Below are 27,463 nucleotides of genomic sequence, written 5' to 3' on the forward strand. Positions count from 1 at the left end.
GAAATTTTGGGCCAAGTATTCTCGACGTGCGTGGCACGCACGTCATTTCAGCGCAAGAGGCTAAGAAATTCAAGTTTCAGTCGTCGAGATTTTTCGATCGACGAGCTGAAAAAAAGTTTTCTGCTGAAACCAACGATTTTCGAAATCGTCGGTGCCGGCAAATACGATGAAAAAACAGATGCGGTCGTACGGAAAGAAATGAGAGGCTTGGTCGAGTGAAAACGACGAATCGACGATCAAAGAGACTTTGGTCAATGAGGAATTACTGTCGCGGCTAAATGCGCATGCAGATAATACATTACCTCCAGGCATACGTTTTCATGTCGTTCTCCAAGCTGGTGCTGGCGAAACAGTAGCCATCGGTTTCGCACGTGTGATTAGTTTCCTGGCAAATGTCGCAATAACACTTCAACAGTCCTGAAAAATAGAGAGAAGGGAGGAAGTTTTACTGTTCATTCTACTGTCAAGCAGGTTCGAATATCATTTTTTTTTTTTTTTTATTTTTTATTTAGGCACGTGATGATATTCGGACATTCAACACTGAAACAACTGGCCTTCGATCATTGTAATTCAAATTATAATAATTAAAATAAATATATTAAAATATAATAAAATATAATAAAAAATAAATAATTAAAATATAATAAAATATAATAAAATATAAATAATTAAAATACAATGAAATATATTAAAAAATATTTAAAATAATTAAAATATAAATAAATAATATAATAAATTAAAATATGAAATATATTAAAAAATATTTAAAATAATTTAAAATATAAATAATAAATACTAAAATATAATACTAAAATATTATAAATAATTAAAATATAATAAAATATAAATAATAAATACTAAAATATAATTAAAATAAATTGATTTACGAATATTTTAGTTTCTGTCGAAACAGAAATCAATAGTAATTTTAAATGTATCGAAACTACAATTTCATAAGAAGCAGTCGTTGATAGATAATTAATTAACGCAATGAACACGAACTCGAAACGTTAATAGATAATAATTGTAGAGGTTAAATATAAATAATATTTATTAAATAAAAATGCTAGTTAATCGTTAATAGATAATAATCGTAGAGGTTAAATATAAATAATATTTATTAAATGAAAACGCTAGTGATTAAACAAGATAGTGAACTAATACGCGCAAATAAATTCTTTTTTTAACAACTCAGTCGACTCTTTTTCACAAATCGACGCTTTTCTCGACGACTCGGATCGACTCTGTTTTTCAACTCGCGCGGCTCTTTTCTTTTTTCCAAAAAGAATAAATTCATACTTTCGTTCTTTTTCACGCATTTCTTCGCAACTACAGGTTGTAACAACGATTTAAAATAATGACCTACACGATACTACAATAATATACACGATAAATTTGAACTCGAAATTTGAAAGTTTAGAGCCACGAACATCAAGACGTACTCCTTCAGCTATTCTCATAAATCTTGAACATCTCGGTTATACTTCAAATTATTATTACTTCGTGATTTTTTAAATAGAAACTGAGAACGTCACAGCTTTTTTTTTCTTTGCGTTAATATGAGACGATATTCAAATCAGTAATCAGAAATCGGCAATTACGAACGATTAGAACGAGAAACCGAGAGAAGAATAATTAACGACAGTGCGAACGTTCCATGAATATAACGCAAAATTCGAGTCTGAAGACGTTTACGCCACTGCTTGAACCATTTAAAGCAATATGTATTTCTCGTAATAAGTTCAGCAAGCTAAAAAAAAAAAAAAAAGAGTCATCTCCGGTGCACCGCGATATACTAAGAAAAATTATGCTAGCATTATTTCTTCGGTAATTTATTACGTGCTTGATGACGCACGCCAACTTCGATCGTATATTTCTCTTTGTTTTTTCTTTCTTTTTTCTCACTCGAACCTGGCCAAATGTACCTCGAGGCACGAAACAAATCAACGATTGCCGATGCGTCAGAGTTCACTTTTTTTTTTTCGAAACTTTGTGTACTTCGTGTATTTTACTCGGATGGCGGTGACGTAATTGTTCGGGTATAGACAGTTTTTGGTTTTTTTATTTTTTTATTTTTGGTTCTTAGTTTTTTCATTTTCTTTTTTTTATTTCTGGTTCTTAGTTTTTTTGTTTTTCATTTTTTTGTTTTTAACTTCTAGTTCTTTTCGTTCTCCAGTTTTTGAATTTCTTCAGTTTTTAATTTTCAACTTTTTAGCTTTTAGTTCCCTTCAGTTTTTCAATTTTTAATTTTTGGTTTTTTAAATTAAAATTTCACGTCAAAGGAGGCAACTACGCTTTTGAGTAATTTCAGCAAATCGACAAAAGAGCAACGAAAAATTAGATATCTACAGTCTCAAAACGTTCTAAATTTACGGTCGATTGATACTCGTGTCGATAACTTTTCAAAAAAGATTTCCTCACGTTTCCTCTTTTTTTTTTTTCTTTTAAGCACGTAAAATCAAATTAGAACTGTATAAAAAGTGGAGATGTTTCCTTCCTGTCGTAAATTTTTCGATTATTGGCTTTAAATTATCGGAAATTACGACCAAACATAAACTTACAACCTAATGTTGTACAGCATTGCACGAGCTAACAACAATGCTTGTAAATATCTTCGAGCCGATAACTCGAAAAGTAGAAATATTATGAAAGAGAAATCCAACATTTGGAAATTTGTTTGGCAGCTACGTAGAGAAATATAGTATTGGATCTGTCCTGACTACTCAGCATGTGTGTATGAGGATATAATTATTCACTGTCCGAGAGTTAATTAACGTGCACGTTACAATTTCATTTCAGAGAATATAAATTGATATCTCACAACAAATAATCAATCACTGTTGGTCTACAGTACTCGACCTGCGTGTTTCTGGCTTTTGTTTTTCGTAGAAATTCGATAAATTCACAACAGCGTATTATTAAAAATTTGAAGCTCTTTGCTTATTTTCAGCTTTATTGTGAAAATCGTGCTCCAAAAAAATGGCCAAGACTTTAGAAACAGAGTTCCGAGCTTTAAAATTAGACCAAGTCTCTTTGCGACTTTTTTTCTCACAAAAATTACAATAGTAATTTATTTAAATATTTGATATTAGTTGTTAATATTAGTAATCGAGCTCCAAAAAAATGGCCAAGGCTCTAGAAACAGAATTCCGAGCTTCAAACTTAGACCAATTCTCTTTGCGATCTTTTTCCTCGCAAAATTACAACAGTAATTTATTTAAACATTAAATTAGTAATCGAGCTTTGAAGCTCCAAAAAAATGGCCAAAACTTTAGAAACAGAGTTTTGAGTTTCGAAATGAAGCTCATTGTCAGATTTTTTTCTCGTAAAATTACAACAGTAACTTATTTAATTTAAGTATTAAATATTTAATATCAGTTATTAGTAATCGAGGTCCAAAAAAATAGCCAAGACTCTAGAAACAGAGGTGCGAGCTTCAAAATTAGACCAAGTCTCTTTGCGATCTTTTTCCTCGCAAAATTACAACAGTAATTTATTTAAATATAAAATTAGTAATTTATTTAAATATTAAATTAGTAATCGAGCTCTGAAGCTCAAAAAAAATGGCCAAGGCTCTAGAACCAGAGTTCTGAGCTTCGAAGTGAAGACTTTTTCTCGCAAAATTACAACAGTAATTTACTTAATATTAGTAATTAGTAATCAAGGTCCGAGGCTCCAAAAAAATGGCCAAAGCTCTAGAAACAGAGTTCCGAACTTCAAAATTAGACCAAATCTCTTTGCGATCATTTTTCTCGCAAAATTACAACAATAATTTACTTAATATTAGTAATTAGTAATCAAGGTCCGAGGCTCCAAAAAAATGGCCAAAGCTCTAGAAACAGATTTCCGAACTTCAAAATTAGACCAAATCTCTTTGCGATCATTTTTCTCGCAAAATTACAACAATAATTTACTTAATATTAGTAATTAGTAATCAAGGTCCGAGGCTCCAAAAAAATGGCCAAAGCTCTAGAAACAGATTTCCGAACTTCAAAATTAGACCAAATCTCTTTGCGATCATTTTTCTCGCAAAATTACAACAATAATTTACTTAATATTAGTAATTAGTAATCAAGGTCCGAGGCTCCAAAAAAATGGCCAAAGCTCTAGAAACAGATTTCCGAACTTCAAAATTAGACCAAATCTCTTTGCGATCATTTTTCTCGCAAAATTACAACAATAATTTACTTAATATTAGTAATTAGTAATCAAGGTCCGAGGCTCCAAAAAAATGGCCAAAGCTCTAGAAACAGAGTTCCGAACTTCAAAATTAGACCAAATCTCTTTGCGATCATTTTTCTCGCAAAATTACAACAATAATTTACTTAATATTAGTAATTAGTAATCAAGGTCCGAGGCTCCAAAAAAATGGCCAAAGCTCTAGAAACAGAGTTCCGAACTTCAAAATTAGACCAAATCTCTTTGCGATCATTTTTCTCGCAAAATTACAACAATAATTTACTTAATATTAGTAATTAGTAATCAAGGTCCGAGGCTCCAAAAAAATGGCCAAAGCTCTAGAAACAGAGTTCCGAACTTCAAAATTAGACCAAATCTCTTTGTGATCATTTTTCTCGCAAAATTACAACAGTAATCTATTTAAATACTAAATAATATCAGTTATTAGCAATCGAGGTCCAAAAAAATGGCCAAGGCTCTAGAAACAGAAATGCGAGCTTCAAAATTAGACCAAGTCTCTTTGCGATCTTTTTCCTCGCGAAGTTACAACAGTAAAAATGTTAAATACTTAATATCAGCTAATTAATAAATGTTAAATATTTAACATCACTTAATTAATAAATGTTAAATATTTAATATCAATTAATAAATGTTAAATATTTAATATCAGTTAATTGACAAATGTTAAATATTTAACGTCACTTAATTCATTTAATATCAACAAGTTTAAACATTAACGGGGAGAGGAAGGGGGTAAAAGGAAAAAGAAATACCACGATCGAAGCCACGGAGAACGAGGGCACGAGACGAAGACGAGGGAGGAATCGGGAAGAGCCGGCTGCTCGATTCGCGGAAATAACAATTTCGTGCGTAATGTGTGTTTCTCTCTTTGTCGGTGCGGTGTTTCGAGGAGAGGTGGTGGTGGTGGTGGTGATGGTGGTGGCGGTGGTACGACTTGACGAAACGAGTTTAATTCAAGTCATTAACGCACGCCCACATGGAAATGGCCTCGCGGACACGCCACCGGCCCCCCCGTAGCCCCCTCGATACGAAACCCGAGGAGAAATACCTGTATGGGATTCGCCGCATGCCCAGCCCCATAAAGCGCGTTTCTTTCTTTTTTTTTTCTTCTTTTTTTTTTTTTTTTTTTGCGCGCGCGCGCCCACGGGGCCCTTCCTGCGGCCAGACGGATTCGCGCGGAAACCCACCTCTGCAAAATTCGAACAACGCGCGCGCCGGATCCGTTTTAGAGTGTAGTTAAGGGTCTAGCCGTAGTATATTTAATCCTTTCATCGAGGGGAGGCTATTTCCGAAAGAGGAAAAAAAAAAAAAAACGAGAGAGAGAAAGAGACAGAGAGAGAGCGAGAGGAGCTCCTGCTTGAGGTTTCTTTGAGGCATGTGGGAAAAACGTGGCGCGAATTTGAATTGCATAGATACACACAGCGATTCTATTGAGCGGTATATAATAGGGTTTTGTGTATGTTCTTTTCTTCTCTCTCTTTCTTTCTGTTTGAGATCCGAATTTTTTTTTTTTGGGGGGGGGGTCAAGTTTAAAAATTAGTGCCAAGTTTTGTGCACTGCTTGGTACTACTTTTTTTTTTTTTTATTCGTGATAACGTGCGTGGCAGTAACTGATGATGAAGATACTCCGTCATCAGTTTTACGATGGTTTGTTGTACACGACGATGGAAATTAAGGTTTAATCGGAAACTCTCTATTCGCCAGAGAATATTTTATTTTAGAGAGTGAGGAAGAAAATTCTGAGAAAGTGGGCCAGAGAATATTTTATTTCAGAGAGTAAGAAAGAAAATTCCGAGTCACTTTTACACCAATTGTGAGGAAAATACAAAGTATCCGAGATATAGCAGTAAGAAGTACAAGCTGGCGTCAATTTTCTAGGCACGCAAAAATACAAAATGTATCTCAATTTAAAGATGAGGTGACTTCTGCCATTTGCAAAATGAAGAAAATAATTCGTTTCTCGATTTAGAAAATTTTCTTTTTTCAAGGAAATAGACGACGAATGCATTTAGTTTCGTTTAGGTGCACGTGTACTTGACAAATTTTACAAATTCTTGATTCTCTCAAAAATGACTTGACAAATTTACAAACTTGATTTTCTTAAAAATGAAAAAAAAAATATTATCCTTTCTTCTCTCATGGTAGAATTTATTTTCACTTGGTTTGGAATCGCTGTCTAGACGTCGTAATAACAAAATAAAAACCGGCATAAAAAAAGGCAGAGTTAATCGGCCGATTGTACAATTAAAATTTCACAGGAATTTTAATGAACATACGTGCGTCATTCTGCATCGCTTAATCAGCGTATAATTAGAGTTCAAGAACTCGATTGCTAATTCAGTTTACAAAAATACGTCTGATAATGATGTTATCGATGACAATGAATTCATGAAGGGACAGGCAGAAATATTTTGCTTCAAATAAATATATAGAGAACGTATAGAGTAAGAGAACAAGATGGACGAACGGTCGAAGACTGAAAATATTTTCACGACCACATTTTTCATATCATTTCGAATCATTCGAATATTTAACGCAAAGCTCGATTGACGCAAGAAAAGGTCGGAAAACATGAATTCTCGACGTAATTCGCATGTATAAAATATTCGAAATCTCTTATAAAAAAAGATACTTTTCTTTTCGTGATTCTCGTCAAATTGTCCGTACCAAAATCGCAAAGTAAGATCGAAAATCAACAAAATGTATAAAATATACGAAATGAGTTATAGGAGATGGTCGGCGTTGTTGGTTAGATATAGGACTCCGAACCATAAGACAATATCCTGGACTGGTGTACAATGGAGAGACCGTCCAGGAAACCGATACATAGACAGACATCACTCAAAATAACGATAGTGACTACGAAACGAGTTATAAAATTGTTCCTTCGCGTGTGAAACATATAAAAAGGTACTTTCTTTTCGTAATTCTCATCAATTGTCCGTAAGTAAGATCAAAAATCAACAAAATATACAAAACATGTGAAATAAGTTAGAAAATTGTTCCTTCGCGTGTGAAACATATAAAAAGGTACTTTCTTTTCGTAATTCTCATCAATTGTCCGTCAAAAATCAACAAAATATACAAAACATGTGAAATAAGTTAGAAAATTGCATCTTCGCGCGTGAAACGTAAAAATGGTGAAATATAAGAACAAAAAAAGGCTTTTCTTTTCGCGTTTCTCGTTCGATAGTCTCTAGCTAGTTTACTATCCGAGCGAGTCGGTAAATTTCATTCGGAGGATCGAAGACGACGTTGTTTTACATACCAGACGCAGATCAAAGCAAGGCAAACGGTTACAGCGAACTTCCTTCGCGGGGCGGGCTTCTCTCGTGAAGAGAAAGACCAACTATGGGTACGACAAACTCGCCGCAACGAGAGCCAACTATAATAATCGAGTTGAACGGCAAACGGCTAACAAAACGCCAACAAAACGAGGGAGTTGCAGTGTACACGCGGCGATATTAAATGCCAAACGGTGTTTAACACGCTGTTCTGCATAATTTCATCGAATACCACCAATACGTGGACGAAGTATTCTTGTATTATACTGTGGTGTACTATTATGTAGGGTGGTCACTGAAAAAACTGAAGGGTTTGAAAAAGTCACAACTTGTTCATTCTCAGTCTTTTTTATTTTCTTTTTATTTCCTGTTTTTTTTTTTTTTTTTTTTTTTTTTTTTTTTTTTTCCTTTTTTTTTTTTTTTTTTTTTTTTTTTTTGTATTATTAATTAGAATAAATTATGAATTTGGTCATCAGAAAATAAGACGTTTTTAAATTTAATATTTTAGAATTATTTTAAATGGTTGAATTAATTTGTATAATTTATTTAATAATTATTATTTATTTATTTATTTGACTTTATTATTTTAAGTAATTTAATATATGTAATAATAATTTCTTTTTTAAATTTTAATTGATTAGATTGAGGAATAATTTTTTTTTTAATTTGTAGGTTAGAGCATCCCTTGGAGACTAATTAATGAATTATTATTAATTGATCCATTAATTATATTTCCAAATAAAATAATAAAAAATTTGAAAAACGTGTTTGTAATAGTTATTTTTGTTTTATACCATCCGTTCTTTCAGTGACACCTGTGTACAAATAGACTGCGAACTTTTGTGTTCGTATTTTCTAGAATGTAACTTGAAAGAGTGTTTGTTAGAATTAGAGTAAATCCTTCGTTTACAAAGAACATCGCACATAAATATATATATTTGACACTTAATATAATAAATGAACAACGATATCGAAATATTCTACATACAAGTGTATTTTTGTACATTGAAATTTAAATGATAATTAAAATGAACGAGATTTGTACAATTACGTTTCTGTCCAAAAAAAAAAATACAGAAATTAATATTAATTTTGACAAGAATATCCGTGTCTTTTAACCTAAACTTGTAAAAAAGACAGAAAGTCTGAAATCAATCATTGACAGGTTCGATTGTTATAGTTGTTAAAACAATAAAATTGTACAATTATTATAAAACTTTTATAATGATGGCTCTAGTAAATTTCAACTTTCGTTTCAATATCCCGCCAGAAAAGTGGTCGAGTAATAGCGAGTGAGATGAATCGATCTCGTTATGTATACATTCAGATTAATTCAAATGTCAATTTTCGTGTTTTTCTTTCTTTTTTTTCAAATAAATTTATTAAAATTAATTTCATTTTAATATAATTCTTTTATTAAAAATTTTTTTTTATATTTAAATTTTTTGTTTAATTTAAAATTAATTATATTAATAATAAAATATGAATTTAAATTAAATAAAATTAGTATTAATATAAATAAACATTAAAAAAAAATTATTAATCAATAAATTAGTATTATTTGTGAAATAGAAAATTAATTTTTAATTTATTTTAAAATAACATTTTAATGTTATATAAATGTTAACTAAATTTTCTAAAATTTAATTATTATTATTAATTCAATTAATAAAATTAAAATAATTTGTTCTTTCTAATATAATAGGTATAAATCTATCATTAATTCCACAAATCTACTGGTGTATTGTAACCAAATTTCGAGAATTTAGAAATTAATTTCTAAAACCCATCCCTGCTAAACGTTGTAGTATATAATTCAGAATACAATTTACAAACATATATTTACAATATAATTTTATACACTTTCATAATGTTACGTGCGAATTTTTCTCTGGAATTTTTATGCAATTTGAAATTTTCTACAAACACACAAAGAATTATAAAAAATTGTTCAATATAGAAACTAATTCGCCGTCTAATAGAAGGGCACGATAAGTTACAGTTTTCTTTTTGTCCTGGATATATCCCAGTGATAAAACGTTTTGCAAACAGATTCTGTTTGTTTCTTCGAAGTAACGGGACGAGCTCTTGGTTTGTTTAAGCCTGTGTGGCTCGCTTAACTCGCACGGAACCCATTTGTTCATTTCCTTTACTTTTCCAATTTGAGCCAAGTGACAAATAATAGTGGAACGACTTACTTTCATTTCAAACGCTGTTTCTCCCGATTTATTATTAACAATACCGGGACTGCGCAAGTTTTATTGAATTTACGGAAAACACAATGCACAAATATTGTATGTATATATATATTTATATTTATATATTGTATGTATATATATTTATATTATATATATTATATTTATATTTATATTATTTATATTATATTTATATTTATATATATATTTATATTTATATTTATATTTATATTATTTATATTTTATATATATATAAATAATATTTCTAATATATTTCTGTAATAAATTCTAAACAGTTTTTTATCTAGACCTATTTTTTGCTATTTAAATATCTCTTTAATTTCAAACTTGACATATTATAATTTAATCTGCTTCAATAATACGCTTTAGTTTTATTTCTTTCTTTTTAAATTATTTCTTCAACGACAAGAATATTTCTTCTCTTTCATTTCTTTAACGACACGAATAGAAAGACGCCTGAAAATGAATAGAAACGAAATTTATTACTGCTACACTACTTTAACGACATAATAGAATAATTAACAGAATTCTATCTTGGCACGAAAGTAAAAAAAAAAAAAAATGTACAAGACAAAATTCTTTTGCAAGATGCTTCGAATTCTCGAGTTTGAAAAGTTCGTCAAGCACAAAGGCAATTTCCAATGAAATATGTTCAAAGGTCGAGCAAATTTTATTCCTTTATTTTTCGCTCAGTTTTTTGCGCATGAAGTATCCAAGATTGAAAGTATAACTAACGAGAAACGTTCAGTTATTTTCGATTTTTCTTGAAAACGGAGGAGAAATTTCTTTCCACGGATTTTTTTTCGCCTGGAATCACTCATGCTACTCGGTTGTACAACCAGTCACGACACACCCTGTATGTAAAATAAAATATGTCGGTGTTCAAACTCAATGTTCAAACGTTTTTGCACAGGGGCAATAAATCAAAGAGAAATAGACAAACAGTGGAACAGAGTGAGAGAGAGAGGAGACATAGCAATCTCGCAATAGGTTAGCATTAGTATGGAATACAGAAGGCAGGCAGGCAGCTAGCTGGGACACGGATCGAGCGAGAGATCCCTTCACGATATTCTCTATCAATTACCACGCGGGGATTATCTCTGAAGGAATTGTTGGAGCAAGCAATAACGCAGTAACGCGGCCAGTTCGCCGTGTAATTTATTCGATAACGGAGATTCGTGATTGGCCGCGTGGCCGTCGCGCGATTTGTATTTAGACCTAATTTACGATTCAACAGTACGGGCCACGGATAGAGGACTCGGGGCTGATCTCGAATTCTGCATTCATCAGACCGGATACGACACGATGCGTGAATATGTGTGCGTAACAGACAGCGGTACACCTTTCGCGTATGTGAAACACTGCCAAAGCGATCGAAATGGCCAATTTATTATAATTTTTGTGTCGGAGGCACATTTCACTGGCAAACGAAAACAGTGTGTCTGTAAAGATTTCAGTAATTTACAATATATAATTTCGTAAAATAGAAAAATAAAAGCTACCATACTTTTTTATTGTATCATAAAGTTTTTGTAAATTTTTTTTTTTTTTTTTTTTTTTTTTTTTTTTTTTTTTTTTTTTTTTTTTTNTTGATTTCAATGTCTCTGATGTTTGAAATCTGTTGATGAACGGCTGAAGTTTATGCTTCAAACACTAGTTCTAGTGTTATGTTAATCACTTGCGCTGGCCAACTGATTGCGGACCATAACGAGTGGCCAAATCGTTTTATACAACAATTCGTCGCTTTCTGTTTGAACTCGTCGGTATGATATGTCACTGGATAGAAATTATTATCATTTGTTTTGCCTATTTTGTTTTCCTTAAAACTATCGAAAATATTGCAATTTTGGGACAAAAAAATTCTTGACGTGCGTGGTACGTCATTTCAGCGCAAGAGGTTAAACGGAATGAGACACACATTCGCATCGCCACGTTGCGTTATTTTCAAAAATAATACACAAAGGTAAATCACGGTGATTTCTAATGGAGGATTATAGCAGCGAACATAGGTATAAATGCACGGGCAAATGGTTGTTTGTAAATTTTATTCTCGGACGTTTAGTTTTCATATCCACTCTTTGAAAGATTCGAAAATACATTTCACGGAGTTTATGAATGTTAGAAGAACTGATTCGAAAATTAGATTATCATTAAAAGTTAAAGAATTATTATGAATAATAATAACTGTTACAAGTAATTGTTATTATTAATTGTTACAGGATCGTAAAATAACTTATTATCATTATTACACTGGAAATTTCTGTGCATTTAAAGGAAATCTGAACGAGAAATACACAAAATGCATAAAAAATTGAGAGAAAATATAAAATATTCTTGTAGTATTCAAATATTTAAATTTGAGGCGAAATGAATTTCCATTTTAGCTATAAAAAAAAAAAATAAAAATAAAAAGACACAGTCTGATCAATTTATTATTATTTAAATGATATAGGCATGTAGAATTAACAAATATAAAAATAACAAATATAAAAATTAACAAATATAAAAATAACAAATATAAAAATAATAAATATAAAAATTAATAAATATAAAAATTCATAACTGAAACAGCATCAGGCTTGCAACAGCAATAGTCATCGTAATCTAAAGACCAAAGAGAAAATGAAATTTTTAGTATTTGTTACTTTTTTAACTAGAAAAAGTAGTAATATACACGGTCACGGTATTGGCGTAAAGAGGTCGACACGGTCTCCTTGTTTCACGATTCTAAGGATGTCGATCTTTGCACGGAGCAAGCAGACGCGGACTCGAAATCTCGGTTTCTCCCTGGTGCACGGCAGAATGGCTTTTTTGGATTTGCATGGCTTGACCGAGAATCGGTGATCGGGAGTTTGAAAGTTATATTCACAGTACACACACACACACACACACACACGGACGGATCTTTGGTGAAAGTTTCGTCGCACCGAATGCACAATAACTTCACGTTCCAAATGTTTGATCGTGAAAATTGTTCAATTATTAGAGACTCTCGCAGCGTTTAGATTTCAATCTCATTTTAGATAGAATTGCTACGACGTTAAAATTACGTGTTATTCTCTTCGTAGATAGAATATCGCGTGAGTAATTTAATTTAAATAAAATGTGCATGTATTACAATTTACCGAGTAGCTAAAGCAAATTTTCGAAGGGCACAATTATTGTATAAATAAACGAGAGTTACGTTAAATAACGTGATTACAACTGCAAATGGAAATCACAAGTCTCTCTAGGTATGAAACTTTGCACCATGGTACACAGATCTTTAATTGTATAGTATTGTGTATTTTTAAAAATAACTATTCTAGAAAAAGAAATAAGTATTTTTAAAAATAACTATTCTAGAAATAAGTATTTTTAAAAATAACTATTCTAGAAAAAGAAATAAGTGGAAAGATTTAATGAAACAAAAAAAGAAAAAAAAGACAGTGAAGGATCGAAACACGTTAAAAAAAAAAAAAAAAAGAACGATATTCGTCACAATCTATTTCGAAGTTCGCAATTCATCCTCGCTGGCAAGTAATTTGGTTAGAAATGAGATTCAGTCCTTGATACCTCGTAAACAGTGAACGAATGATTTAAATTTATGCATACTATCAAAACTGTGACCGTGACAGAAACGTGTGCACGTAACGGCCAGCACACTATACTCTCGTCACCATACTTCTTTCAAAATAATCTGTCATCTTTTGAAATTTTTTTTCTTACATGTGACACGAACGAAAAAAAGAAAAAAAGAAACAGAAAAAGGATCTAATTTATTATTCGTTCGTACGAACTTCCATTCGTTAATGTGAGACTCGAACTTTTGAGTGACTGAAACAGATATTCATTAAAAAAAAAAAAAAAAAACGAGATTCCAGTTAATTTCAGAATTAATGAACTCGTAAACGCAGCTTTGTAAACTCGCATGAAAGCGAAACTTGATGAAATTGGCGTAAGAAACGAGAGCAAAGCCGACTGTGTGTTCAGAGTTCAGAGTTCTCACGCCTTGTTTTCTCAAAATTAAGCCGAGTAGTTCCGTAATCGTGGTCTTTGGCCATGTTAAACGGGCTCCTTTACGAACTACATTAAGCGTAACGGTGCCGTGTTCACGGTTTCAGCTTGCTTGCAAATTGCAGTAAACATGTCCGAAAGTTACCTCGCCGCGAATGTTCTTTTCAGTTCAGTCGAAAGCTGACGTTCTCCACGGAGATAAATGTCAAATTTCAATCCCCTGAACTTGTATCAGCCGCGATTTAACAAAAATTTCACACGGTTCGTGCATGTTTGCACTCTTTTGTCACGGTCGTAGTTTGATCTCCCGAATTGTTCGAAAACAATGTTTCATTCTCCTTCAACTTGAACGTGAACTCTTTCAATTAACCTCTAGGTTTCTAGATTCTTAGACGCTTAGACAATCATTTTCCATAGTTATAGTTTAAACTCACAATCAGATTAATCGTGACTAACAACTTTTGCAATATAAATGAGAAAATAAACTTTTGACTCGCCAGAGACAGAACAAGAAAGCTGGAATTCACAGTTTTCGACTGAAAGTGACAGCTCTGAATTCAACAAATTAAATGAGCGAATTATTTTTTTAAAAATGACGGAAAATGTCATGAGAAAGTATCAACTTTAGTCAGAGAAATGGTAATGCCAACGTGAACTCGAATAAAAGGGGTGTTCGGCCTTACCGGACACTATTTTAATTCCAAGGCTCGTCATGCTCAATTTTAGGCTCGATAAATGATAAATGACTTTATCGCAACTTTTCTACGACATCCATAAATCCAAAGTCGACATATTGCGGGGGACACATACATCCTGGGACTGTTAGAAAGTGCAAATACTACTTCCTGGAACCGACCTCGCTCACATCTGGAAACTAGCATACCTCCCTAAACCATAGAATCCACAGCTATACAAGACCAACGCACAAGGAAAAAGAGAATTTTCACATTAACAAAGTTCAAAAGATGCCAAACAAATTCTTAAGGATAATACTAAACCCTTCGATACTCCCGTAAAAATACTACATCAAATTGCCAACATACCACCGATAGAAGAGTTCATACACAACTCAATTGCAAAAGCATACCACCCTAAACACGAAAACCATCCAATCAGGGCTATCGGAAACTACCATATAGATAAAATCCCACTAAAAATAAGGACATAACTTCGTTGGAAATAACTTCCCGCTAAAAATAAGGACATAACTTCCTTGGAAATCACTTCAGAAACACGCAATGCTCAACAAATAACAGCAGCAAAACGAATAGCTACAAGAATCTTCACACCAAGACACAGGCAGATTTTTGGAAGTTTTTCTCCTACAAAAACTTAACAATTTCATACACACACAAATCACCTTAATAACAATCAAATAATCAACACCGATTGTATTATGTTAAATGCAGGTTGTAGGGAAACACAAATCCCAAGGAACTGCAAAAGCACTTAAGGAAATTAATAAAAAAAAAAGAGTTAATGTTTGGCAATCGAGCAGTGTGAACAAAAGTTCCGGAGCAAAACCATCGACGTACGACAGGTCACGGTTCGACTATCAAACTCACTCAAATTTTATCATTTACGAATTCAAGCTCTCTCTAACGACATTCCTCAATCCTACCAATCTAAAACAACTCTATCTTGAATCAGCTGACTTTCATTAACGTTGAAAGACAGCAAGCCAACCGATGCAGGAGGAAATAAGTCGACCAACTGCTTTTACTTTAAAAAATGAGAGACTAGCTAATTTTATGATTGAAAAGTAAAGATTCTTTGATTTATATTTAAATCGAACGTTTCCATAATATGATGGAAAGTTATTGAAAACGTGTCCCTTTCTACGCACTTGATATAATATAAATGCACCAATTGTTTGAAAAATCGCACGAAATTATCTCTTCGACGAGTAGCTCATAGCAAATATCAACTCAAGACAGTGTGATCCGCAAACGAAGGTAATTGGAATGAATGATTATCGACGGTAGTGCGCAATTTTGTTCGATACCAGGTGAAATAATTGGGAGCCCAGGGATGCTCGTCACACTGCTCGTGGTGCACGGCGTCTCGTTATGGTCGTTGCCGCGATGCCAACGCAACCCTTTTCCCCGACCTACGACCGTTTTATCTATACTCCGCGGACGTTAATAGTCTTAAGCATCCGCGGAATAACAATGTGCCCGTTTGGAAGTTGGAACGACCAGCCGGAGATTCGATCTCGTTGCCGGCCACCACTCTCCGTGGAAACCGGACCGATCAGCCGGCCAATTTGCACACCAAGGCTACAGTTAAACCTTTCATTAGTAGGTCTTCTATAATATAAATTCATGACCTAGGAATTCGCAAATCGTGCTACATTGCGTAGTGTAATACGTAATACTTTTATGCAATTAATTTTCATGCAATACTTTCATTAACTTGTAAATAATTATTATGTAATAATACTTTAATAATACTTTATGTAATTAATATTTATGCAATACTTTTATTAACTTGTAATAATTATTTCGTAACACTTTTGTATGTAATTAATTTTTATGTAATACTTCTATTAACTTGTAATAATTATTTTGTAATATTTTCTTATGTAATTAATTTTTATTGAATACTTTTATTAACTTGTAATAATTATTATGTAATACTTTTTTTATGTAATTAATATTTATGTAATACTTTTATCAACTTGTAATAATTATTATGTAACACTTTTGTATGTAATTAATTTTTATGTAATACTTTTATTAACTTGTAATAATTATTGTGTAATACTTTTGTATGTAATTAATTTTTATGTAATACTTTTATTAACTTGTAATAATTATTATGTAATACTTTTGTATGTGATTAATTTTTATGTAATACTTTTATTAACTTGTAAATAATTATTATGTAATACTTTTTTTATGTAATTAATATTTATGTAATACTTTTATCAACTTGTAATAATTATTATGTAACACTTTTGTATGTAATTAATTTTTATGTAATACTTTTTTTATGTATTTAATATTCATGCAATACTTTTATTAACTTGTAATAATTATTATGTGATATTTTTTCATTTAATTAATTTTTACGTAATACTTTTATTAACTTATAATAATTTTTATGTAATTAACATATATAATAGATACAACATAAATATAATAAAGAATATATAATAGCGAATGCAGAATTTTGATAAATCGATTTTTCACGACTCTCAAAGATCCAACTCTGAAGAGAAACGAAGAGATGGTGTACAACGAAAAATAATCAAGGATAAAAATCTTAGAGATGATTAACAACGAAGCCACGATACAGTGGTTTATTAATACACTATGACAGAATAAGATTCATCGTTCGGCCAAAATCTTCGACAATTCTGACTCGTGGAACGCATCATCACCCACGGATCAAATGATCTTGACCTGCCACACATCTCGAATCGAGGGATCACGACCTGGATCGTAGTAATCATCACGGAGGACCTCGACCCACGGTTGATCACCCAAAGTGGATCACACAGATTTGAGAGATGTCTGAACGTAATCACGGTATCACGGACTGTCCAGGACCATTGCCACATCCGTTTGAAGTTGCGATCTACGATGACTATTTCTATCGAATTCGAGGTCAAAATGATGGAATCATGCCTCAGCCAGGATGGTCAAGGTCATTCTCACAGACGAAATTACGAAAACTCCCCGACCTCGAGGAAGATCCAAGGCTGTTCCCATGAGCTCGGGAGTCGAGATTAGGGAGGATCCCATTGTGAGAGGTGATCTAAAACAAGTCCCCGTGAATCTCGAGGCCGAGAGATTATCCACAAGTCCCTCGAGCTCGGAGCCGTCGTCCGAGCAGTCTGACAAGTTCAAGGTTCCGATTATCCAAGTTTCTCAAGTTCAAAGCGAATTGAAAGCACATTGAAAATGATTTGGTTGAATGAATGAACATAGACACGTTAGTAGAAAGAGAGAGAAATCTAGATTGACGAAGCCTTTTTATTAGACTGGCCAAGAGCGAGTAAAACTTTGCAAATTGTTTTCATTGGTAATTAGTAAACGAAAAGCCTCCAATATAAACTTCCAGAGTTAACTTTAATTTTCTCTTTTAAGTCAAAATGAAAGATTGATACTTTCGAAAATTTTGCAAATTCGAACACGAACGCTGAAAAGTTTCAATTCACAACTACAAATCTATCATGGCCACAAAGACTGAAGCTTTCCCTTTACAACAATTCCTTGAAATTTGATTTCCTTTTTCTCGCGTAGTTAAAAATTCTGTTTAAGGGGATGTTCTAGTGTGAAGTGCGTGTTTTTTTCTTAACTTTGTTGGGGAATTTTTTATACAAACTACTATTATACCTTTTGCAGTCAAATAAATACAATAAAAATAAATTACATAAGGAAAAGTATTACATAACAATTATTGCAAGTTAATAAAAGTATTACATAAAAATTAATTACATGAAAAAGTATTACATAAAAATTATTATAAATTAATAAAAGTATTACATAAAAATTAATTACATGAAAAAGTATTACATAAAAATTATTATAAGTTAATAAAAGTATTACACAATAATTATTATAATTATTTAATAATTATTATAATATTATATATTATAATAATTATTATAATATTAAGTTAATAAAAGTACTACGCAATAATTGTTATAATTATTTAATAATTATTATAATATTAAGCTAATAAAAGTATTACATAATAAACAAGGTTTATTTGTACGTACTTCAACGACGTTTTAAAATTTTTTGGGACAAAAAAAGTTAAAAATTAGTGGCACTGCGAACATAGTCGCTTTTGAAAAAGGTCGTCTCACGGTGTCCATGATTCCGGCCATTCTGCTTGTCGGAAATAAAAAAAAACCTCGTTCCTCAATTAGTATGAGTTTCGTTATAGCAGGTACCAAAACAAAAGGAAAAAGTCGGTAATTAAAAAAGTGGCGATACTTAGCTCGATTATCGATTTTTGCATGTTTTTGTTAAACTTCGGAAGCCTAAAAAAATATAAAAAGTAAAATTTTTTGGTTGATTTCGGTAGAGGCTATAGTCAGTCACACTATGTGTACTAAATACCTACTTAAAATTTTGAGTCAATTGGCCAAGTAGATTTTGAGATATCACGGACATCGTTCAGAAAAACATAGTTTCCAGAAAAATTCATAAAGTTTAGTATTGCGGTAAAAAATGACGCTGGTCATCGCGTCCTTCAAACAACCATAACTTCGTTAATTTTAGGAATTCACGTGTAAGGTTACAGAGATTCATTTTTGAAACTGTGTCCTTTAAGAATGTGCAAAAAAAGAAATCGATTTTTTCAAAAGTTCACACTAGAATACCCTCTTAAAAAAGACTATCTTTTCATCAAGATTTTCGCAATTTTCCGTTTTCCGGAATACGTATCCTGAAATACATATTCTTGCGTGAAAGGCACGAAGCAGCAATAATTTGTCGGAGGAAAGTGCGTGTATAGTATCGATGGAAGGTCAACGAGGCAAGAAAACGGAATGAGATTGATCGTCAAGTATCTTAATTAACTATCAACACAGCACGGAGATAAGAGGCTGTGTGCTCCAGCTAAGGTTGTGTTTATAATAATGATAATAATAATAATAATAATAATAATAAGTCCGCTTCATAAATAGCCATGATAGCTCGAGGTATGTAGCTCCAATGACGCCTGGAAGAATCAATCATTTGCATATGCATGTACATGTAACGCACGCAACCATTTCACGCGAATGATTACGTATCTCTATGAGGACGATTGGATTTCAAAATCGCTTACAGATACCGCTTATCGGCCGCCTCGTTACGAAAGTAACCGCGATGCAAGAAAAGTAATCGCGTTCTACCGCGATTTTCACACGAAATTAGCAAGGTTTCCCTCGGTGCACACACGAACATAGATCTTCCAGTTCCGAATAATTTAAACAACACCTTGACCTCTTTCTTTCTTTTTTTTTTTTTTTTAGATATTTGTTATATTTGAATGTCTTCGATTCCTCCGAGTCGAAAATTTGGGCGCACCGATTAATTTCATATTTGAAAAAGCAAAATGATCGACGAGTCCCGAGGATTTAATTTACCTAGAAGAGGAAGTCTGCAAGTCTGATTTTAAATCTGAAACGAATAATTATCGTACGCGGGCAATTTTGTATTCTAATGAATGTATATTTATATTTTCAATGATATGTTATTAGATAAAATGGACATTTTCTAACTGTGAATCTGTAATTATATAAATGGCGTGGATATGTAATTATATAAACGCCAGTATCTTTAACAAGGTAATCTTATCTGTCGAAAAAGAAATGTATAGTTCCAAAATTTTGAACGGTAGCGTACGTTGTATCAGTGAATTCTTCTTCGCGAGTTTCTCAGTTCGAACCTTTCAACTCGAGTCGTTATCAGTGGCATTGTTTTCCAAAGAATTTCACTCGTACAGATAACTAAGTAAATTTGTCATTACGCCGGCATTAAAGGCAATAATCGCAACAATGATTTCTACCAGAAACAAGAGCAAATCAACGAACAAATTAGCATTTCATCGTTTGATGATACTCCAGGCCAAATAACATACTAATTCTAATTATTCCATTCGTTGCAAAATAAATAAATTAATTACCATACCCGACAACTGTAAACAAGAATAACAAACGACTATTTCTGTTTTCAAGGGGAAACGAGCAAATTAGCGTAACGCCGAGCCAAACTCAGTTTACACACTGGTAATAGAAAAATGTGCTCATTAACACTACACAACTGCTGACGACTAAAGCATAAAGATCGTGATCGAAGAAATTAGAATGCAAAGTTTATAATAGAAGCAAGACACGTGCGTGTGTTTTACAAAAATTGCCCAAATCGCTGAGGAATACACGACGTTGCAGAATTATATTCTGAAAAATTATAAACTGATCACTTTGAGTACTTGGTGGTTCTAGTGTTAAGTGATCGATTACGATTGCAACAATCTCAAGATTGTTCACCGAGTCACGCGGCAACGACACACGGAATAGACCGAAAATAGTATTTTCTGCGTGATATTTAGATGAAAATGATGTTGTATTCATACTCGCGGCGGTATTTAGAACTGCTTCGTTTACATAGTTATCGAAAAATTTGAAATGCTAACTACGAGGCTAACTACGTATATCTCTATTGTTTGAAGATACTTGACGTAAAATAATTGCACGATCGTGTTGAAACATTGTAATAAGAACAATCGCCGCTTACGTTGTTGAGCAATTACGAAGAAAGTAACGAAAAGGAACAATTTTAATCGGCGGGTTAATCGGAGTATTTTGTTGAGCAGTAACAGTTTTGTGAGTCTAAATAGTACGTGTGTCACGATCTCGATTCTTCTACAAGTATTAAGCTTTTTATTATATTAAAACTTAATACTCATCTTCGGCTTGACAGAGTTACTAGTTTAAATTGAAACTCGTTTAAAATTTAATACTAGACAGAAAATGAACTAAACGTCGCATCTATAATTACGTATTGGATGCATAATTATGGTCTTCCCAGCATCAAAATTTCATAGGCAAATTTATACAATTAATCGTATAACGAACAAGTTCGTAATTTAATTTGGAATATAATATATGATACGATGTAATTATAAAATTATTAGTAACTGTTCGTGTGTACTAGTATAATTAACGTGGCAACATTCTCTGATTTATTACGAAGACGAAAGAACTCATTATTCATAATCGTCCTAATGACTGACTCTACGTACGAAAAACTATTTCCACGAGAACAACTCCAAACTAATAACACTTGAAACGTTTGTCTCGCTCCAAGTAATTGCTCTATTTTGAACACTTTATACACTTCAACGCGTTATCTGCATATTTTTGCATAGTCTACCATCAATGCGTAAACATCCGCAGTTTGTTAAAAACATTGAAATCGGACGAACCGCGTTAAAATAACAAGCACAGAATTTTATTCAAATCAAGCACACACGCACGCTCACGCCCACGCAGCGTATCCACGGCTGTTTGCTATTGAAAAGTTAACAAACTGGCAAATCGATCTTCGAACATCGGTACCCGATGCAAACATTGGCAACAGGGAGTAGTTAGCATCATGACAATAATCGTCTAATTCGTTTCAAATCCGCTCGAATGAAATTTCAAAATGTTTCGTGCAACAGCGAACAAAAATTTCTCTAATGTATATGAAAAATATGAAATAATTATAAAGTATAAAATATTCCTAATATATAAAAATGTAAAATAAATATAAAATATCCCTGATACATAAAAATATAAAATAAATATAAAATATCCCTAATAAAAATTCTACGATACATACAACTCGTCAAATTCGTTTCAAATCCGCCCGAATGAAATTTCAAAATGTTTCGTACAACAGCGAACAAAAATTTCCCTGATGTATAAAAATATGAAATAATTATAAAGTATAAAATATTCCTAATATATAAAGATGTAAAATAAATATAAAATATCCCTGATACATAAAAATATAAAATAAATATAAAATATCCCTAATAAAAATTCTACGATACATACAACTCGTCAAATTCGTTTCAAATCCGCTCGAATGAAATTTCAAAATGTTTCGTACAACAGCGAACAAAAATTTCCCTGATGTATAAAAATATGAAATAATTATAAAGTATAAAATATTCCTAATATATAAAAATGTAAAATAAATATAAAATATCCCTGATACATAAAAATATAAAATAAATATAAAATATCCTTAATAAAAATTCTACGATACATACAACTCGTCAAATTCGTTTCAAATCCGCCCGAATGAAATTTCAAAATGTTTCGTACAACAGCGAACAAAAATTTCCCTGATGTATAAAAATATGAAATAATTATAAAGTATAAAATATTCCTAATATATAAAAATGTAAACTAAATGTAAAATATCCCTGATACAAAAAATATAAAATAAATATAAAATATCCCTAATATATAAAAATATAAATATAAATATAAAATATCTCTTATACATAAAAATATAAAATAAATATAAAATATCCCTAATATGTAAAAATATAAATATAAATACAAAAGTTTCCCCCTGATATAGGTAAAGAGCCACTGCGAAAATAAACGGGACATCCTGCGCAACGAAAAATGTTGAAAATTTTAGCGTTAGATACGAAAATCTTCGGAGGTAGGCGTGATTTTTTTCATAGTTATTTATAGATGTCCGTGATACGCTGGTTTTTGCAGCGTCACTTATATTAATATAATTGCCGATCTTAATGATTTTATCAACGTGAGAACACGGTTGGTATTTACCCAGCCGATAATTGTCACGTCATAAATATGTACGCCGATTGAGGTAATTAGAGGATCATTTGCGCGAATGACTTCATTTCGCTGTGCACGACTGAGACACAGCCGAGCTTTCAATGTCGCGCAACATGTCTAAGTGGCAATTGTACGTATAATGTACGTAAATGTTGCTTTGCTATTTCGTCGCTGGAGACCGACGACGCTATACACTTGGCAGCACGAACAAATGATCTTAAACACGTTCTTAATTAATGTTCGAGATGATCAGCCTTTGTTATACAAAGCGTTTCGTTTATTTGGGATACAATATGCGTGATAGTGGGCTCGTAAAAATAATTGAACACTTGTTAGAGAAAGCTTGCGCACGTGTGCGATATAGAGACGATCCCGCCAAATATCAAAGTATAAATTTTTATATACTTTGCAATATATATAAATTGCAAAGTATTTAAACATTTATACTTTAATATTTTATATATTAATATATATATATATATATGAAACACTTTGAAATTTTTCTAATATTAATAGGCACGATTATCGTGATCATATTATTGGATACTTGTTGCAAACGATATATGAACAGTGGTCTTAAACATGCGAGACGATCCCGCCAAATATTAAAGTATAAATTTTTATATACTTTGCAGTATATATATATATATATATATATATATTTATTTATTTAAAAATTTATACTTTATAAAATAATATTATATAAAATTTTTACTTTATATAATAATATTATATAAAACTTCCCTGACATATATAATATATATAAATATATAATAATATATATCTCTATATACAAGTATATTTTCGTATTTGTTTCAAATTCAACCAACATCGAATCCCCATTATAGCGTTAATGAAATCTCGAAATAGTTTCACATATTTACTACAGGCTAGATGATTAATAGAGGCATGTATTATTTACAGTGTCCAGCCATTATGAATAATAACAAAATCGGACGTTGCAATTAATTTCATTTTAACAAACTGCGGTTCGGCCGTCATTTGTAGTTCGATAATTATTCACGGCGGTAATTATTCGTACAGTATAAATAATAACCGATCAGTCACTTAGCCGGTAACATATTCGTAATTATTTTCCGCGAGTGTTGAAGTAATCTCTCGCGAGTGGTATTTCCATTTCAATGGAAACAGCCAAAAGCAACCTACAACGTAGAAAAGAAAAAAAAAACAAGTCTGATATTCGTCAGTGGCGAGATGTTTGATAGCCCCGTACACTGTTAAGATGTTAAAGCTAATCTCCTCGAGAATGTATTCATGCAGGAGAAAAGGGGGAGCAACACGCGTGCAACAGCGACGAAAGAAAGGGTCGACGTACAGTGATGAGCAAAATTGAGCACGCAAGTGCAATTTCAACGTAATAGAATAATGTAGAATATTAAAAAAAAAAGTAAAAAGCAAAATACGCAACGTTTTGTAGAATGTGTAACAATTTGTGGCTTTCCCAAAAAAATTTTACCACCGCGTTATCGTCGCTATTCTGACAAGATACAAACTGTTTTCCTACAGTTGCGCCGCAAATTAATTTAAATGAAAAATTGTCGATACTTTTGAACTGTCACAATTTCGCAAAAAAAGATGATGCAACGATCTATTTAGTCTCATTTTAAAAGTGAAACTTTTATTTCTATTATCCTGAATATGTTCCTTTTTTTTTCTGAAACATTTTAACATCATGTGACGAATAGAAAAAATTGTAAAAAGACTTTATTGGTCTAAATCCATGGTTTCGAAGTTTCTCTTCTTAAAATTTGCTGTGCGATTTCTTCTCATTTACCAAACTTAAATTTTTATTACCGACGACGAAAATCCAAGAAATTCTAACATTTCGTCATCTAACCCTAACGTTCAATGAAACAGCAAACAAGAAATCGTACGGCAAGGTTGAAGAACCCTTTCGTAAAGAAAAAAAAAAAAAAAAGTTTCAATTCTCAAGACTACGACGAATCGAGTCACGAAAAAAATTTTCCAACGTTATTTTTTATAATTTTCCAGAATAAGAACACGATGTAAAAAACGAGCTTTGAACAGTCAGAATAAAAAACTTTATGCTTTTCATAACGAGACCGAATAGGATTGTTTCGCGTGACTTTCTTCTACTGCGAAATTTGGAGATCGAGTACGACGATTGTTTTGCGTGACTTTCTTTCAGAGTGTCGACAAACGTCTTTTTCTAAATGTTATCGTGCGTTCGCTTATGCTATTCGCTCCATGTACCAATTGTCCGCGAGACGACGACGCGAGCCCGTGCAGTTTGCGCCGATTAAACGTACACCCTTCCGCATACTCGACGAACCTCCGTACAACGAGATTAATCGGCCCTTCTTGTGTACGCGGACGAACGCCGCTTACGTTGCTTACGCAACGTAACGCCGCTCCGAAAGTAAAAGAAAGAGGGAAAGAGCGGGAACAACGGGTTGGACAGAAGTCTGAAAGAATGACAGGCAGGTAGGCACACGAGCAAGAAGAGAAGAGGGTAGAAGATCGACGCGACGAAGGAACGATAGAAAGAGACGAAGAAGAATATATCCGTGCAAAAGTAGCCGTACGTGCAAGTACTTTTATATACATATACATATACATGTTCTAATGGGGCAGATCCTTTTATCAGATTCTAGTTTCCGTCTTGTCCAAATTTTCTATACAGATATTACCAAATGGATATTTCAAGAGACGTGTGTGTATCGCCAGTTTCTCGACCGTCAAGAAACTAAACTATTACTTACTTGAAAGGTCACGTAACTGAGGAAATTTATATAATTTAATAAACGATATTTATATTTACATTACAGCGTCTGACAAACATTGTAAAACATTTGATAAAAGATGATGGGTCATAAATATCCTTAATTGATCAAACGATTCGCACGATGCCGGACGTTTATCGCACGTACTTGGAGCTAATTAATTATTGTATAAATGCAACAATAAATAGAACGTGTGCGACAACGCTCTCTGCAAGAGAGTCGTCGTAAGAGAGGGAAACAGCGAAAGAAGGAAAGAAGACAGAGGAAGCGAGCGAGCGAAAGAGAGAAAGAGAGAGAGAGATTAAATTGACGGGCAATAGAAGGAGCATTACATACCGTCCACAAAGCATGACGTGTGGAATAAACAGAGGAGCGCCAGAGCGAGAAAGCTCGCTATGCCGCCGTCGTACGCGCCTCTCATCTTCGCTCGAGTTATCCTCGTGATCGTTGTCGTGTTGTTGTTATTGCTGTTGTCGTCGTCGTCGCCGTCGTACTCGTCGTTGTCCTCGTCGTCCACGCACGGCCTTCGCAATCCTCTCTCGCGAAAAAGGAGGAGATTTTCGCGAAAGCGGCCGTAGCTCAATGGCGACGACAGCAAACGGCGACACGAGGATCGCGATCGACGTAGCCACGGCGGTATCTCGATGCCCGGAATATCATCTTCTTGTGTCGACGTGGGAGCTAAGGCGAAGTTCCCCGTCGACGGAACACTTGTCACCGTTGATCGCCTCTCGCTCTCATGCGAGCGCACACGCGTGCACAAACGGAACGGAGCACAGTGGTTCTTCGTTACTCGATTTTCGTGTTGTTTTTCCTTCGTTTCTCTCCACGTCCCGCTCTCATCTCGTAACTCATGGTATTCGCGCTAACGAGGTCCCTCCTTTTTCTCTCTGCGCCTCACTCTCTCACTCTCTCTCTCTCTCTCACACACACACACACACACACACACACACTCTCTCTCTCTCTCTCTCTTTTCTTTCTTTCTCTCTCTCTTTCTCTTGCGTTTTTCGTTTACCGCGCCGGACAATCGAACACCAACTACGTCGTGCACTTTACACCGCAAACGATCGAAACGAAGGAAACGAAAGATCGCTTTTCCCTTTCTTTTTTTTTTCTTCTCCCTTGCTCGCGTGCGTGAACTCGGTCGTTTCACGCAAAGAGCCTCGTTGCCCCTCGTCGTCTACGCCGCGCAAGGCGAGCCGCCATTTTCCTACTGTGCTGATAGGCCCGGCCTATTATCCCTGTTGGCCAACAAAAAGAGAGGCCTCGCACCGACAAGGAGAAAAGCAACAGCGAACGGTAATGATTCACTGACACTTGGACGAATGGTTCGATCTCGCGCGGATCACGCGGCACCAGCACTTTGACATCATCGTCCGGCCTGTTAACGTAACCTCTGGAGAGTACTGTCACGCGGACTTCCACTCGCGAATTTCCACGGCGAGACGCAGAGCGACTCGTGCTGCTGCTACTGCTGCCGCTACTGCCGTTGCCGCCGCCGCCGCCGCCGCTGCTGCTGCTGCTGGTGCTGCTGCCTCCGCTTCTGCAACCAGTAGTTCGTTCAGCGGCGCCATCGCTCTTCCAAACCAGGGCCGTAAACACCGGTATCGTGACCGTGACGAATTATCTAAACTTTCTCACGTCGCTCGCGTTCCAATCTTCGCAGACAAGCCAAGGAACTATCGCTTTGGAGAA

The 27,463-nt window shown here is 33.5% G+C and overlaps 1 protein-coding gene across 4 annotated transcripts in view; it reads right to left on the minus strand.

Annotated features, from left to right (window-relative positions):
- Positions 1-27,246, minus strand: part of LOC122528754 (TGF-beta receptor type-1) — an 81,487-nt gene extending 54,241 nt beyond the window's left edge. For 2 of the 4 annotated variants that reach the window (XM_043654207.1, XM_043654209.1), the window contains exons 1-2: positions 26,105-27,245; positions 303-417 (exon numbers count right to left, since the gene is read on the minus strand). In XM_043654207.1, the coding sequence (XP_043510142.1) occupies positions 303-417; positions 26,105-26,189 (200 nt within the window). In that variant the 5' untranslated portion in view covers positions 26,190-27,245. Of the gene's footprint in view, positions 1-302; positions 418-26,104 lie in introns of all 4 variants that reach the window. The other 2 variants (XM_043654208.1, XM_043654205.1) reach the window with 2 other exon arrangements.
- Positions 27,247-27,463: the final 217 nt, after the last annotated feature.

The sequence above is a fragment of the Frieseomelitta varia genome, unplaced genomic scaffold, assembly GCF_011392965.1.
Source record: "Frieseomelitta varia isolate USP_RPSP 00005682 unplaced genomic scaffold, Fvar_1.2 scaffold_258, whole genome shotgun sequence".
In the NCBI taxonomy this organism is placed as follows: domain Eukaryota; kingdom Metazoa; phylum Arthropoda; class Insecta; order Hymenoptera; family Apidae; genus Frieseomelitta; species Frieseomelitta varia.